At 49.7% G+C, this 14,727-nt stretch overlaps 3 protein-coding genes across 5 annotated transcripts; 2 read left to right on the top strand and 1 right to left on the bottom strand.

The window, feature by feature from the left end:
• Positions 1-283: 283 nt before the first annotated feature.
• Positions 284-1,648, top strand: LOC119287542 (transcription factor PCF2-like). The gene has a single exon (XM_037567098.1). It carries the CDS (start codon positions 357-359, stop codon positions 1,398-1,400), a length of 1,044 nt encoding a protein of 347 aa, XP_037422995.1. The 5' UTR covers positions 284-356; the 3' UTR covers positions 1,401-1,648.
• Positions 1,649-8,878: 7,230 nt separating this feature from the next.
• LOC119287540 (abscisic acid 8'-hydroxylase 3-like) lies at positions 8,879-10,866 on the top strand. The gene is made up of 3 exons (XM_037567093.1): positions 8,879-10,170; positions 10,258-10,376; positions 10,460-10,866. The coding sequence occupies exons 1-3, from the start codon at positions 8,902-8,904 to the stop codon at positions 10,551-10,553; spliced, it is 1,482 nt and encodes a 493-aa protein (XP_037422990.1). The 5' UTR covers positions 8,879-8,901; the 3' UTR covers positions 10,554-10,866.
• An 820-nt stretch (positions 10,867-11,686) lies between these two features.
• On the bottom strand, positions 11,687-14,138 carry LOC119287541 (glycine-rich RNA-binding protein RZ1A-like). Of its 3 annotated transcripts, none has more exons than XM_037567096.1 (4): positions 13,987-14,138; positions 13,012-13,124; positions 12,106-12,489; positions 11,687-12,069 (listed from the first exon to the last, which is right to left on the bottom strand). In XM_037567096.1, exons 2-4 carry the CDS (start codon positions 13,120-13,122, stop codon positions 11,929-11,931), a joined length of 636 nt encoding a protein of 211 aa, XP_037422993.1. In that variant the 5' UTR covers positions 13,123-13,124; positions 13,987-14,138; the 3' UTR covers positions 11,687-11,928. The 3 variants fall into 3 exon arrangements, with proteins under 3 accessions (XP_037422993.1, XP_037422994.1, XP_037422991.1); XM_037567097.1 differs by having other exon boundaries at positions 11,687-12,051; positions 12,109-12,489; XM_037567094.1 differs by having other exon boundaries at positions 11,687-12,489.
• Between the last annotated feature and the right edge of the window lie 589 nt (positions 14,139-14,727).

The following is a 14,727-nucleotide window of genomic DNA, read 5'->3' as shown; positions in this document are numbered from 1 at the left end:
GGTGGGCCCGGGGCTGATCCGACTGGCTGGCCCAGCGGGCAGCAGGAGGCAGGGGGAAACGACAGCGGCTCCCGGGCCCCCGGATCCGGCAGGATCAGGATCAAATGCGCGCCTGCCCGCGGGGCCCGGGCCCACTACAGCGCGGCGGGGGGAAGGTGGACCCGGTCCCCACCACCAGCGCCGGGACCCGGGATGGGCGGTGGCCCCACGCCGAGTGACACCACACGGGCAGCGGTAGGACCACCACCAAGTAACAACACCCCACCCACCCCCTACCCCCCACCCCACCCCACCATCTCCCGCGACACGCGAAAACACCACCAGCCGCGCCGCGGCGGGGAATTTGCCCGGCCGTGATGGAGTCGGAGGGGCAGGACAGGCCGCCGGGCGAGCGGGACGCGCACGCGCACGCCGGCGGGGTGGCTGAGCCGGGGGCGATGGCGATGGTGCCGGTGCCGGTGCGCGGGGGGTACATGGTGGTGCCCAAGCCGGAGCCGGTGGAGCTCTTCGGGGCCGGCGGGGGCGGGATGGTGGTGCGCAAGCCGCCGCCCAGGAACCGGGACCGGCACACCAAGGTCGAGGGCCGCGGCCGCCGGATCCGCATGCCGGCCGCCTGCGCCGCCAGGATCTTCCAGCTCACCCGCGAGCTAGGGCACAAGTCGGACGGCGAGACCGTGCGCTGGCTGCTGCAGCAGTCCGAGCCGGCCATAGTCGCCGCCACGGGGACCGGCACCGTGCCCGCCATCGCCACCACCGTCGACGGCGTGCTCCGGATCCCCACCCAGTCCTCCTCCTCCGCCTCCTCCGCCGTCGTCGACGACGAGGCCTCCGCCAAGCGCCGCCGCAAGCTGCAGCCCACGCGCGCCGCCGGCCCGCACGCCACCGTGCCGCCCACCGCCGCCTACTACTCCGTCCTCGCCGACCCCCTCCTGCAGGGCGGCGCCGGGGGCGCGGCCATTTCCGTCGCCAGCGGCCTCGCTCCCATCGGCGGCCAGCAGGGCCTCGTCCCCGTCTTCGCCGTGCCGTCCGCCGCTGCGGCCGCCGGAGGCAACCACATGATCCCGCAGGCCACCGCCGTGTGGATGGTCCCGCAGCCGGCCGGCGCCCCCAACCAGCCCACCCAGTACTGGGCTTTCCAGTCCGCGCCACAGCTCATCAACCTCGCCGGCGCGCAGACCATGCCGGCTGGAGCTGTCTTCCCCAACGTTGCCGCCGACTACCATCAACAGCGGCAGTCTGCCTCTACCGTGGTCCAGAACACCAACTCGGACCACCAGCAGTTCAGCCACCATCTCACCGGCGCCGAGTCGCACGAGCAGCAGCGCCGTGACCACCACCCGGAGGAGGACGACGCCGATGACGACGACGAGCCAGTCTCCGACTCCAGCCCAGAAGACTAACGAAGCAGAGCAAAGCCACGAAAGCACTCCACTGCACGCACTGCAGCCAAAAGTCAATCCAAAGAAGAAACCTTAGGTTCTATTCTAGTGAAATATTTATTCTCCGATTATGTATTAGTCAGTAATGATACCACTGTTGCCCCTACGGAGTGTTTTTTTGGTACCATGACTACTGTTGGTTGTCCCTAATTATTCTTGACCTTCAATCAATAAGAACACGAAACATGGAGAAAAATTTGAGCTTTGTTGATGATTTCCATCAGGGTTGTAAAACCCTGTTCAAAGTTCAAACTTTGGTTGGTTCCCTAACTGGAATGAAGCACTATACTGAACTACAGGGGAGGCGAACACCAGCTTGAAAATTCTGTTAACTCTTCTTTTTCAGGATAATGTATCTGAAGGAAATTGATCTTCCTATTAGAATAATGTACTGCATTACATTATTCTTTACAGAGAAGAAAAGGCATGCTCACATGCAGTGTACTATATTCTTATGTACTCATTTGACTAATTCTTTTGATTTTCACATCGCTTGTTGCTGCTTGGATTGCTGGAATTTCATGAACAAGTTCTGCCCTTTGACCGAATTAATTTCCTATCATTTCTGCTTCTGTAAATAGTGGCTTTTCCACTATTTTCACAGCCACACCAGAACTCTTTAATTCTTCATGCTTTCATGTTAGAACAAAGTCAGTTTTCTGCTACTAGTTTTTTTTTGTACACTTGCAGTTGCAGATCAAATAAACAGGAATTTACTGCACAATCAGGAATTTACAGTGCCATGACAAAATCTTTCCAGCTTTTTTCTGTCTCATCATGTTGCTACAGTCCTGTCTTTATTATTATATTCTATAACTTTGCTTATAGTTCAAGGTTTCTCTAGACTCTGTAACCCAAGACAGTGGGGATGAGTTTTCTTCTAGAGTCCTGTTGCTGGACCTGCACATAAAAGAGCTGACTTGCTTGTCTTTGAATTCATTTTCTCATTTGCAGATGATTAGTTTGCACTTTTTTATTTGTTAATGGTCTCATCATATTAATCTCTTTTGTTCTGAGCTGACCGAGTACATCCTGATCCCTGTACTGCAAATAAACGGTGAAACTAAACACCATTATCTACTGCTTGTTGGAACTTGTACTTGCAAAGCGAAATATGCAAGAAAATTCATCGCATTTTAGAAGACACATGATAAAAAAAATGCAGAGTTTAATTTTAGGATATGTTAAAAAGACGGCGCAGGATTTGCTAAAGCACTGGCTATCCTGATTGTCACATCTTCAAAATCCACTATAAATATAAGACACCTGAAGAAGGCTTACTGTGTCTACTGGGAAGGAGGACCTGGTCTCAGGGCAATGCTGCATACAGTTGGTCTAGGTGAGTGAAAGTTACCGTTTTGAATAAGGCAGTCGAATATCCTGGTACAGATGCAGCAATTGTTTCTTAGCTTGTAACTTTGGGATTAGCAACAATACTTGAGTGAATCACAATGCTATAAATTTTCCTGAATTTTCTGAATCTCCTGCAGTGTTACATATAATTTTATAATCAGGGCAAGCTAATGCTAATCCACATAATATGATAATGGCTATTTTTTTTTCTAACATGCATCTGCCTTCGGGTTTGCTTTCGTACTGGTCTTTTGGGAGTAAATTTGGCACCTGCAGATCTTGAGATCTAATTTCTTCTAGAACTCGTTTTACAGATGTGTGTAAGTACTCAAGAGCAATCTTTTCAAAAATTTAAAATGTACTTTTATCAGCAGCATCTTACAACTTTGAGTGTATATTTTGTTTATATCTGCTATCCTGTTATTTTTACTTGGATTTTTATTTCCTTTCATGTAACTAGAATTTTTTGGTGTTAACATGTTGAACTTTGCTGGAATCTTGCAGGTCTTCAGTAAACACAATGTTTGGTCCAAAGGCCGTCTACAAAATCATTGTGCATGACTGAGATCAGGTTGCAGTTTTCTAGAATATGTTTCTGCAATTATTCCTGAAGAGGTCACTATTCCGCCTCACTATGTCGCTCTGTGCGCTATTATGATGCTTACCTCACCGTGATGATGCACGTTTGCAAAATGGTCAGCTATGACAGAATTGTTCAAGGATAAGGCCATCACGGTTGACGTTTGCTTAAAAAAATGGGCTTTTAATAGGTGCTTTAGTTGTCGATGCAAAACAAAAGCAAGCAACTAACCGGTTCTCAACATCAAGACTTCAGACTCAGATTGTCATCGACGTCAATAATTCTGTACAATCTAATTGAGCTCTCTTTTTTAAAAGAAAAAATGAACTCCTTTTATAAACACTGTTCTCCTATGCTGTTAATATATGCGAAGAGTCCTCCACTATACGTACCGTGCCTCTCTTCCTTGTTTGAAATATTGGCTACTGAATAATAACACAGGTTAGCAAGATTGACAGAGGCCCTATCTCATACGTTGAGTCTCTTGTTGAGTCTATCACGGTGCATTGCAGGGTTTGATAAACATTCTTGATTAAGGTGGATTTGGCTCATTGGAGATGCAGATAGAGAATTTCTGAGCCTGTATAGATGCTCGGTTCCAAAGTCTTCAGCTTTCGCCGGAGCAAGCAGCTCTACGGCTGAACAACGCAACAAGAGTCGAAGAAGCTGTTCCAGGCTTCTGAGCACCTGGGATGGGAATGAGAGCTATCCTGATAACAGCTCTTCAGTTAAGGTGTCCGTCAATTTGCCACTTCCCATCATCACAATTCAAATACCATTGAATTTGTTCTGGAAGTTGTGTTCCCTTTGGTCTTAATGTCTGCCTTCGTTTCCAGAATAAAATTATCACCTTTGTTATTTATATAAATGTGATGGCAGGTACGAATGTGTCCTTGTTTGACTTGCTTTTTTATACATTCAACAAATTATAATCGTGTACTTATTATCAATTCTCAACAAATAAACCATTCAAAAGTTTTGAAAAGAAAATCTTGGGATACATACAAGTCAAAATATGATTTCAATATTTATGTGCCACTTCAAAATACTACTCCCTCCGTATCTAAACACTCTTATATTTCTTTACAGAGGGAGTACTCCATATTTGTTCTTTCTTCAAAGAAAAAAAAAGCTGCTTGTTCAGCTGTCATCCTCATGCGTTTTGTTCAGTGCGGTGCGGGAAAGTGCATGTCATTGAATTGACAACCAAATTAACCAAGCCAACGAGGGTGCTGTTGCAGGCGGCTGAGTTCAGACAATTCAGACAAGCAAGACTTAGTCACAAGGCATCTTTGTTAAGACTGAATCAATCCGGTAATGATGAATCTTGTAATGTCTTTTTTTAGCATGAATCTTGTAATGTTGTTTGAAAGAATCCGAGAATAAGTGGAAGCTAGTCGTTTGGATGCGATGGCATGGGCCAAGAAGACAGGTGGCTTGATATATGGAGTTCCAGTATGAGGCTTATGAACAGTAAGTATGTTACTGATCCCGAGGAATATTTTGGGATTTTCGGGCAGCTACATACCATCTTGCTGATATGCTAGATCGTATATTGGTGGTTTCGCTACCGTAGGATCATAGGTAGGATGTATAGTTTTCTTCTTCAGTCCCAAGTCAACATTTGTATGAAAAAAAAAAATGAAACTCCATGGGCACTAGCACCCACGGATTTATTGATATAGAAGAAGCATCCCTCATGAGAATTCCAGAAATTCGTCCCCGACGTGGATCGAACTCTGGTCGTTAGGTTTACAATCATGCGCCCCCAACCACTGGGCTATGCCCACATCCTCAAGTCAACATTTGTATGGATGAGATTGATCTTCATATGATCAATTGAATGTTGATCCGAACGATAAAATACTCCCTATAAATGAAATGCGTGACTGATGCCTACGAAAAACAGTCCAATCACCATATAAATGAAATGGACAGCCCTAGATTATAGAACAAGTCGTGTTGCATTGCACCTGCTCGACACAAGTGGCTAAAATATAACAGTTCGGCTGATCAAGCATGTTGACCAGAATAGATAGTTCATCGCGTGCTTGTTGTCTATTGAAAAAAAAATGGTAGCAAGAGAGATCGAGGTGCTGGCAAAAGTTAGCCGGCGAGCTAGGTCAGTGTTCAGGATGCTGCATCAGCGGCCGCAGTGATGCTTTTGGACGAAGCCGATGATACTCGTTCATGTGCATGTGCTTCGAATGTCCCTGTGGCGGTCGACGGTGGTTGTTGCAGCCTGCAAGGTCTCGATGCTGTGAACCCTGCGCTGCTGTTATCATGATGCTTCTTCTTTATTTTTATTTTTATTTTGTTAGTAGTAAACTTCTTCATGCTAGCAATATAATGTAACCAGACCAATGACCACTCATCTAACATTTGTTGTAAACTTCTGTTTTTTCTTTCTTTCTTTAGAAATGTGTTTTAGAATCTGCTACTACTTATAAAAGCACGAGTTTGGTGAATCCAAATGATCTGAGCCATCCAATCACCTATATCCAACATCTCACGCTGCTCCAATGACGTGGCCATCACATCATCAATACATTACAAACATGTTAATTGCATTAATCATAATTTAAAAACAACATTAGTTGCATTAAACATAATTAATCTTAGAATCAACATTAATTGCAGTTTAGCACTGAAAATATAATAAAATTACTGTCAAACTAGACGTGTGTGAAAAGTGAGAGTTGTTCTTTAGCCCCTCATTTTTGTGTTTCCACTGTACACCACAATACTCCTTTCATTCAGAGATATTCAATCAGATCTTTTTTGGAGGATTCAAATTCTTGTGAAATTTTCTAGTATTGGTCATTTGATTCACGTGATTAGGACAAATAGGGATTTTCATTTAGCATTCATCTGTGCTCTATTTCGGAGAGAGAGAAATCACTAACGCAAAGCTCTTGGTAGAATTCCTTCGTTTTTCCTGTGTTGTTAGACACTACTCTTTGATGATCCCCACATAAACACATCCTTTGATGCAAATTCACTCTGTTTTCTGATACTATAGGATTGAAGAGGAGATGACACTCATTCGTTTTCTCTATTCCTGTGTTTGGAGAATCCTGCAAATCAAATAGGCCCAAATTTCCACATATATTTTTTTGCGAATATAATGTACTATAAATTTTGTATGTGTGAGGTTTTATTGGATATTTCGAAACTTTAAACATAGTTTGTAAAAAGAAGATATAAACACCGGTTACAATTTAGATGCATACACGAACACACACACACCACACACATTCTCAAAAGCCCAAACAGTCAAACCGATACAAAATGGTGAGGAAATCCTCATACAAGTAGGACAAAAGAAAAATAAACGGCATCCGAGTGAGAGCCACAAGTGCTAAAAACGCTACACCGAGCGCGAAAACAGGAGACACCTCACCTAACAAGAGACAACCTAGACTACTGGATATGACCAAAACTACACCACCTACCACTGAACACCGTAGTACCGAACACACCGAGCCATCTCTGGAGCGCATCGACTCCCCATTGTGACTGCCCTCTCACTCTGGGCTGTGAAGCTCCACTCATGCCAGGAGATGGCAAGGGCTGAGAATGAAGACCATGGGCACACGTGTATAATATATATAAGAGATCGCCGGGACCACCTCACTCCAGAGTCAGGACACTACATGCGAGGGACAAGGCAAAATCAGAAGCTGCTGGCCAGCGGCAACAAAAGGGACCGAGGATCCACAAACAACGCCCTCGAGAGGGTGATGACACCAGGCTCCATCGTCGTCAAGCCCGAGCAAATGGACTAGGGTTTTCACCTAGGTGCCCAGTCGCCGTGAGGGGATCACAACAATACCCTCAAGAGGGGAGCGACACGCGTGTGCGTCGTTGTCCATGGCGCTGGAGCGCGAAGCTTTCGCTCGGACCCTCACAAGTGCCACTCGACAGAGCAAAGGTTGCTCACCCAACGCATGAGGGAGGGCCCGCTCTCACCAGTGGAAGGCCTCCATATCCAAAACAAGGATTGTCACCACACCAAGATCACCCGCCACCCCTCCCTTGTTATCCACACGGTCAAGAGCAGACACCACCACTACTGCAATGCTGCTCGCCAGAGAGCCAAGCATGCAGCCTCACCATCCAGGGTCACCACCCTAGCTTTCAAGAGAGACACCGCCACCAGGAAACCAGGTCGTAGGAAAGCGGGCGCCTTGAGAAAGAAAACACAAGGGCAAAACCGTTGTGTCATAGCACCACCATGGAGAGGGCCGGCAACAATGATGTCGACCACGCACAGAGGACAATCATAGGCCACAGGTGCCAGTCCTAGCTGGTTCCGTCCCCCACCACGGCCGTGAACGGGGATCACCGGCTCTAGCCAGCAACACGTCATAGGAAGACTACTCGCCATGCATCGCGGGGGCAGCACCCGCTCAAGGCATGCCGCTGAGGCAGCAAACCTACATGGGCCAGATCCGGCCATGGAGAAATCTCCAAGAACCGCTGCCGCCCAAACCCTCGATCCTGCCCATCATCACCGCCAGAGCCTCACACACTGCCACCCCATGTCTCATCCTACCCAGGCAAGCCCCACCATATGGAACGGGGAGTCTGCCCGTATCGCCTGAGAGAGTCACCGACGCGTCAAACAGCCGTCTCGTACGCACCCTCCACCACACAGCCGTCGCGTCCCGCACCTAGCATCGCAACCCTGACAGTCGACTGCATCCTGCGCCACCGTCGCCGTTGACATAGGCCGAGCTTCGCCCGACAACACCTTCTGGCGACAGTGAGGTGGAGAGGGGGAGGGGTGAAGGAGGTGGAGGATTGTCCAGCTGTCGTGGGGGCAACACGAACAAGATGAAGGTGTCAACTCGCCAGCCATACACACACATTCATGCAACGGCTAAGATACAACCATCTAGTTAACCATTCAACCATAGGCTGGTTCTCACGCTTCATCAACTTTTGTAAATGAACATAGACCTATACCACAGGTAGGTACCTGTGAGTAGAAAACGAATCCTGCCTACGTGGCTACGTTAACCTCAAGAATAATACGTTTGTGGGCATGTCATAGTTGATAGTCCTTATCAAAGCCTGTCCACGAGCTTCGTGGCACAAGTTAAAACAAAGCTTATCTCCATGCACATGGCCGGCACACTCTTCTACAAGTCACACAAATACTTCTTTGGTTTTGGGAGCCGTTATAACAACTTCTATATAATCTAAGAAAAATGATATGTTCAGTTTACAAGGAAACTGTGTGAACAAGACAAGGGCTAAAGCAGAGCACGTAATCATGGATGTATGCATGGTGTATATAATCTAAAGGAAAAAGGACAACCAAATCGGCACCAAAGACAAAGGCTAAAGCTAGCTGAGCCGATCACAATGGAACTCGAGTGAACCCCTGGCATGGCACCAAATGGCTCCCTCTCGGGCGTAACGACGACGAGGCATCAGAGGACAAGAGACAAGGATATATAAGGCCAAGAATGGCGATGGTGATACGTACGGCTCTGTCAAGCTTTCTCTCGGACACCATCAATGGCGGCCATCTTGGGAATGGGAGCTCCCGTGCTACTGGCCGCTGCCTTGGGGGCGGCCTGCGGGCTCCTGTTCTGGCTCCGGGTGGCCCGGAGGAAGCCGGCCGACGATCCGATGCGTGGCATCCCGGGGAACATGGGGTGGCCGGTGGTGGGCGAGACCTTCGCCTTCATCGCCGCCTTCTCCAACCCGGCCGGCATCCTGAGCTTCATGCGGGAGCGGCAGGCGAGGTACGGCAAGGTGTTCAAGACGTACGTGCTGGGGCGGACGACGGTGTTCATGACGGGGCGGGAGGCAGCCAAGATCCTGCTCTCCGGCAAGGACGGCGTGGTGAGCCTCAACCTCTTCTACACCGGCAAGCAGGTGCTGGGCCCCACCAGCCTGCTCACCACCAACGGCGACGAGCACCGGCGGCTGCGCCGGCTCATCGCGCAGCCCCTCTCCGTGGACGCTTTACGGAAGCACTTCGCCTTCATCGACGGCCTCGCCGTGCAGATCCTCGGCTCCTGGGCCGGCCGCGGCCGCGTGCTCGTCCTCGACGAGGCCTCGCAGTTCACGCTCAAGGTCATCGCCAACATGCTCGTCAGCCTGGAGCCGGAGGGCCCCGAGCAGGAGGAGTTCCGGGCCAACTTCAAGGCCATCTCCTCCTCCTTCGCGTCGCTGCCGCTCAAGCTCCCCGGCACGGCCTTCCACCGCGGCCTCGGCGGCCGGAACCGGATGTACGCCATGCTGGACGAGGTGATCGCGCGCCGCAGGGCCGGCGAGGTCCGCGAGGACTTCCTCCAGACGCTGCTCATGAAGCACGCCCGCGGCCAGCAAGCCGGCGCCGCCGCGGCGTCGGACCCGGCGGAGGAGGAGAAGCTGACGGACGCGCAGCTCAAGGACAACATCCTGACCCTGCTGGTGGCCGGCCACGACACCACCACGGCGGGCCTGACCTGGCTCGTCAAGTTCCTCGGCGAGAACCCCGACGTGCTGGCCAAGCTGAGGGAGGAGCACATGGCGATCCGGGCGGCGCACGACGGCGACGACACACAGCACCTGTGGTGGTCGGACCTGAGCAGCATGCCGTACACGACCAAGGTGATGAACGAGACGCTGCGGCGGGCCACCATCCTGCCGTGGTACTCGCGCAAGGCCGCGCAGGACTTCAGCATCGACGGCTTCGAGGTGGCCAAGGGTGCGTCGGTGAACCTGGACGTCGTGTCCATCCACCACGACGCCGCCGTCTTCGCCGACCCCGAGCGCTTCGACCCAGACAGATTCGATGTGCGTCTCCTTTCTTTCTTCCTTGTCTCCGGCGAGCGGCCCGGCTAGCTGACGACTCGACTGACTTTGTGCAATGCACGTATGCAGGGGTCGCTGAAGCCGTACAGCTTCCTGGGGTTCGGCAGCGGGCCGCGGATGTGCCCCGGGATGAGCCTCGCCAAGCTCGAGATCTTCGTCTTCGCCCACCACCTAGTCTGCACATACGAGTGAGTCGCTGTGCCCCCGCCGGCAAACTCTGCCGCCGGCCACCGTGTCCAATGTCTAGCTCTGACGTTTGTTTTCTGTGCAGCTGGAAGGCGCTGGAGGATGACGCCTCGGTGCAGCCGACGCTGGTGCGCATGCCCAAGAACAAGTACCCCATCCTCGCCACCGCGCTCCCCTGAACCCCAGCTGTTCGCTCTGACCCCAGCTCCGGCGATGGCGAGGTGGCGACATTTGTTTTCAGCATGTGACAGACCGACACGCACTCTACTGATGCTGTCATCGGCATGGTCAGATTATATGGTATCCTGAGGCTACTTGTATTGTATGGACCAACTATATGCAAACTTTACTTGTATTAGCAAGTGAAACCAGCAATCATTTTTCTTAGTACAACAATTCCATACACATGACATGAACAGCTCATGAATTTAAACAAGGAAAAACAAGTAAAGTGAACAAAACATTCTTTAGACACCACCAAACATGTAAAACTTGCAATGCCATGTAAACTTAATTTAAACAAGGAAAAACTCTTTAGATGACCTATCTGATGGCCATGTAAACTTGCAATGCCACACTATAATACACTACATACTAACGGAACCTGCTACTCCGGTGGTGCATTGCCAAAGAAGAATAGCCAGGCAGAGCTCAGCATTACTCTGATGCGCATCTCTCGCGACGAACACAGCCCAATGATGCATCTCTAGCGACCAACGGCACAGCTCAACGAAACAAGGAAGCAACAGCTAGCAAACTCCAGCGACCAGGTAGCAAGGCCGACCAACTGGGACAAACTCCAGTGACCAGGTAGCAAAGCCGAGCAACAGCGGCAAAGGCACAGACCAACATTTTTAGGCAGGCTGCAGAGAAGCAGGGGACCTCCAATGGCTATGGTATACTGGCACAGATTGGAATCAACCAACATGACCTCAGTCATTATTAGACAACAACGGAAGGAAGAACCCAACGAAACCGATCCAGAACAAAATAAGCAACCCAAAAGGGGGCCTGCCAAAACAGAAGATCATTTAAGATTGATAGCTAAACTCAATCTCGAAAACAGAGCATTGAAAGAGATTACCGGTTTGCTTTTCCTTTTACGGACCGATGATTGTCACCTCACCCTTTTTCTTGCGATGAAATTTTCAAGCAAAGTTTAGCTGACCGTTTCCTTCCCGGTACCACAGGAACAACAACATGGTATGCCTCCCACGTAACCCACGTATCCCGTATGAGCACAACCAACATGATGGAGCATCAACACACAGCAAGCCACCTCTCAACCAAGCAAGAACCACCGAGCAGCGTATCAAGCAAACATGCAGGGCCCAGAGCCAAACATTATGGCTAAGTCCATGCGACTCACATTAAGCAGGAAGAAATGGTAAGCAGGTCAGTAATATGGTCTGTAATAAAGGATCTGCTTACTCACGGTACAACATCATAGTTCAAATACATGATCACAGAGTTTCAAATACAAGGAAACACACCTCATGATAGTAGATAGGGTTTTCATACCTGGATGAAACACACTTCTCAAGATCTTGGCTATCAGTACGGACCTGATCGGTCACGACTGTAGCGGTCACCCCCGCTCCCACCATCTCGGCTACGGCTAGAATATCGGTCACTGCCACGCTCAGATCGATCACCGTCACGGTCAGAACGGTCGCCGCCACGGTCAGAACGGTCACGGTCAGAACGATCGCCGCCACGGTCAGAACGGTCGCCACCACGGTCAGATCTACCACCACCATACCTATCATCTCTGCCACCATATCGGTCACCTCTCCCGCCGTCACCATCCGGGCACTCTCTAGCAAAGTGTCCAGGTTTGCCGCACTTGAAGCAGTCCCCACCACCACCACCACCACGCGGCGCACGACCACCGCCATAGTCACGGCCACCACGAGACCCACGGTCACGATCAAAATCACGGTCACCGTTACGATCTCTACCAACCCCTTGAGGCTGAGCTTTATCAACAGTGATGGCCCTCCCTTCCAAGTCCAATCCATTCATGTCCTCGATAGCTTCTTCCATGGCTTTCTTCTCATCAAAGGTCACAAAGGCAAATCCACGTGAACGTCCAGAAAACTTGTCCATAACCACCTGCACATTACCAGAAAACAAACATAAATAAAAGCTCATGATGAATAAACGGCAAAGTGTATATGTGGAACAGTTGTGAAGGTGAAAAGGCATCACTCAGTCAACCAATATAAAGCCAATATTTGTAAAACAATTCAGGAACTAATAACAAGTTAACAAAAAACATTCCACATATAATCAATACTTGGGAATGTATAGATATGCAACCGTATGTCCTAAAGCTCTATTGTATCAAGGCTGGACACAGAACTGAGGTAAAGATTGATCTATGAGACAAAATAAGTAAATAACTAGTGACGAAAAGAGTCCAGTAGCAGGTTGGACACAGAACTGAGGTAAAGATTGATCTCTGAGACAAAATAAGTAAATAACTAGTGACAAAAATAGTCCAGTAGCAGGCATAAAAATTGCTTCATCAATGCTCTATCAGACGCTGAGCGTAGGATCAGGAAAATAATGCAAACATATGCAGTTGTTGAATTGTAAACAGAGAATCAATGACCAAGAGATTGTGGAAGTCACCTTTGCCTCGGTAACTTTGCCGTATTTTGAGAATGCATCTTTGAGGCTTTCATCAGTTGTGGACCAGGACAGGTTCCCAACGAAGCATCGGTACTCATCCTCATCAGCCATCACTGGGAGGATAAACAAACGCATCCAACACATGGGCAGGTAAGAAATTGTTAGAGCTTGCGAAAAGAACGAGAGCAATACAGAGATTATATGGCGATCAACAAATATTCTGTTCATTCAACCTCCTAAGCGGTAAGTGCTTCATAGGTACCGCAAAGAGTTGGTACATCTTAGCCAGCTAAAAAAAAGGCTGACCATGGCAATTTGTCAATAGGCAGTATCATTAGCTCTTCTAAGCTAAACTGGATATCTTTTTGTGGAGAAGAGGATAGTTTACAGGAAGCAGAAGCAGCGCAGCACAGCAGAAGAGAAGCTGGAACGCCTATGAACATTGGACAGAATAGAAGCTGGACATCAAACATAATGGCATGGCAGATTCGCTGTACTGAGATGCCCCTGGGCCCAGGCTAAATTGCAAAATAAAGGAAAAGCCATTCTGCTGGATCTTCCTTTCTGTGCCCTGTGTTTGGAAATGAATTTTGCGGAAGGCTATAGCTTAATAATTTCTTAACATACACTGTATGCCCTAGAAGCATGCTCAGTTATTCCATCTAGGCGGGGCATGAACTGCCTAACAGCGCTACAGTAAGCTTAAATCTTAGATGTGCCCTGCCGTTGGGGGATTCATAATCCCGGAGGCAGAAGGAGCAGCAACGACGCGGGCATCGGAGTAGCAGGCTATCAAGTAGTATCAACCACCCGACCTGATTCTGCAACGCTCTCTAACCAAAACCAGACGCCTGAGCAAACGCGCGGGCCGCTCGAGCCGGAAACAGGGCCGAAACTCGACCGGAGAGCCACCGCGGGACAGTCTCCCGTTGCAATCGAAACTTGGTCGCCGGAGGAGGTGGCGCGGGACCTCACCTGCGAGGGGGAGGGGGGCGGAGACGAGGGCGGCTTGGGAAGCGGAGGAGGAACTTGGTTGACCGGAGCAGAGATGGGCGGAGGAGAGACCGCGTCGTACAGTACTGGCGCGGGGATTTTATATACCTCCCGTAGTAGAGTAGTAGGAATCCCAGAGTGGAAACGTTGGAACCCTAAATCCCGGCGGCGCGAGATATTTTCCCCGGTGGTGGGCTGACAGGCGGGGCCGGACGTAACCGTAGGAATCTTCGTCGTTGGGCGTGGGATCGGACAGGCCGCCGCGTGCTTCGGGGAGCTATTCTTCCCTTTCTTTCTCTCGGTTCGGTGGGCTCACAACCTGGTGGATGGGTGGGCCGCCTGTAAAATGCTCCACGGCAGGCCGCACCCTTTTTGGTATGCAAAGTTTTTATTTTGGGTGTGGAGAGGGTTTTTTTCTCTCTCTTGGTATGTAGAGTTTTTCTTTTTGAGATGTCTTGGTATGTAGAGTTTGTTGAGAGTGAAAGCCAGCAGGTTCTTACTGGAAAGAAAGAGAGACAGACAGGCCAACAGGTTCCTATAGAGGGAAAAAGGAGAGTGGAGCCAACCCTGCCCTCGGTACAGCTAAAAAACTATTACGTTCTTCCCTAAAAGGCAATTATGTTTTCGGTAGGAAAAGTAAAACATTACTCCGATCTCTTCCCCTTTTGAGAGAAGGCGGAGGAGGATCGTGTTGACTGACAGTATGGCAACGATTTTCAACCC

Source organism: Triticum dicoccoides, chromosome 4A (assembly GCF_002162155.2).
Source record: "Triticum dicoccoides isolate Atlit2015 ecotype Zavitan chromosome 4A, WEW_v2.0, whole genome shotgun sequence".
Taxonomy (NCBI): Eukaryota; Viridiplantae; Streptophyta; class Magnoliopsida; order Poales; family Poaceae; genus Triticum; species Triticum dicoccoides.
The sequence above is the reverse complement of the archived record's forward strand: the minus strand, read 5'-3'. Positions and strand labels throughout refer to the sequence as shown.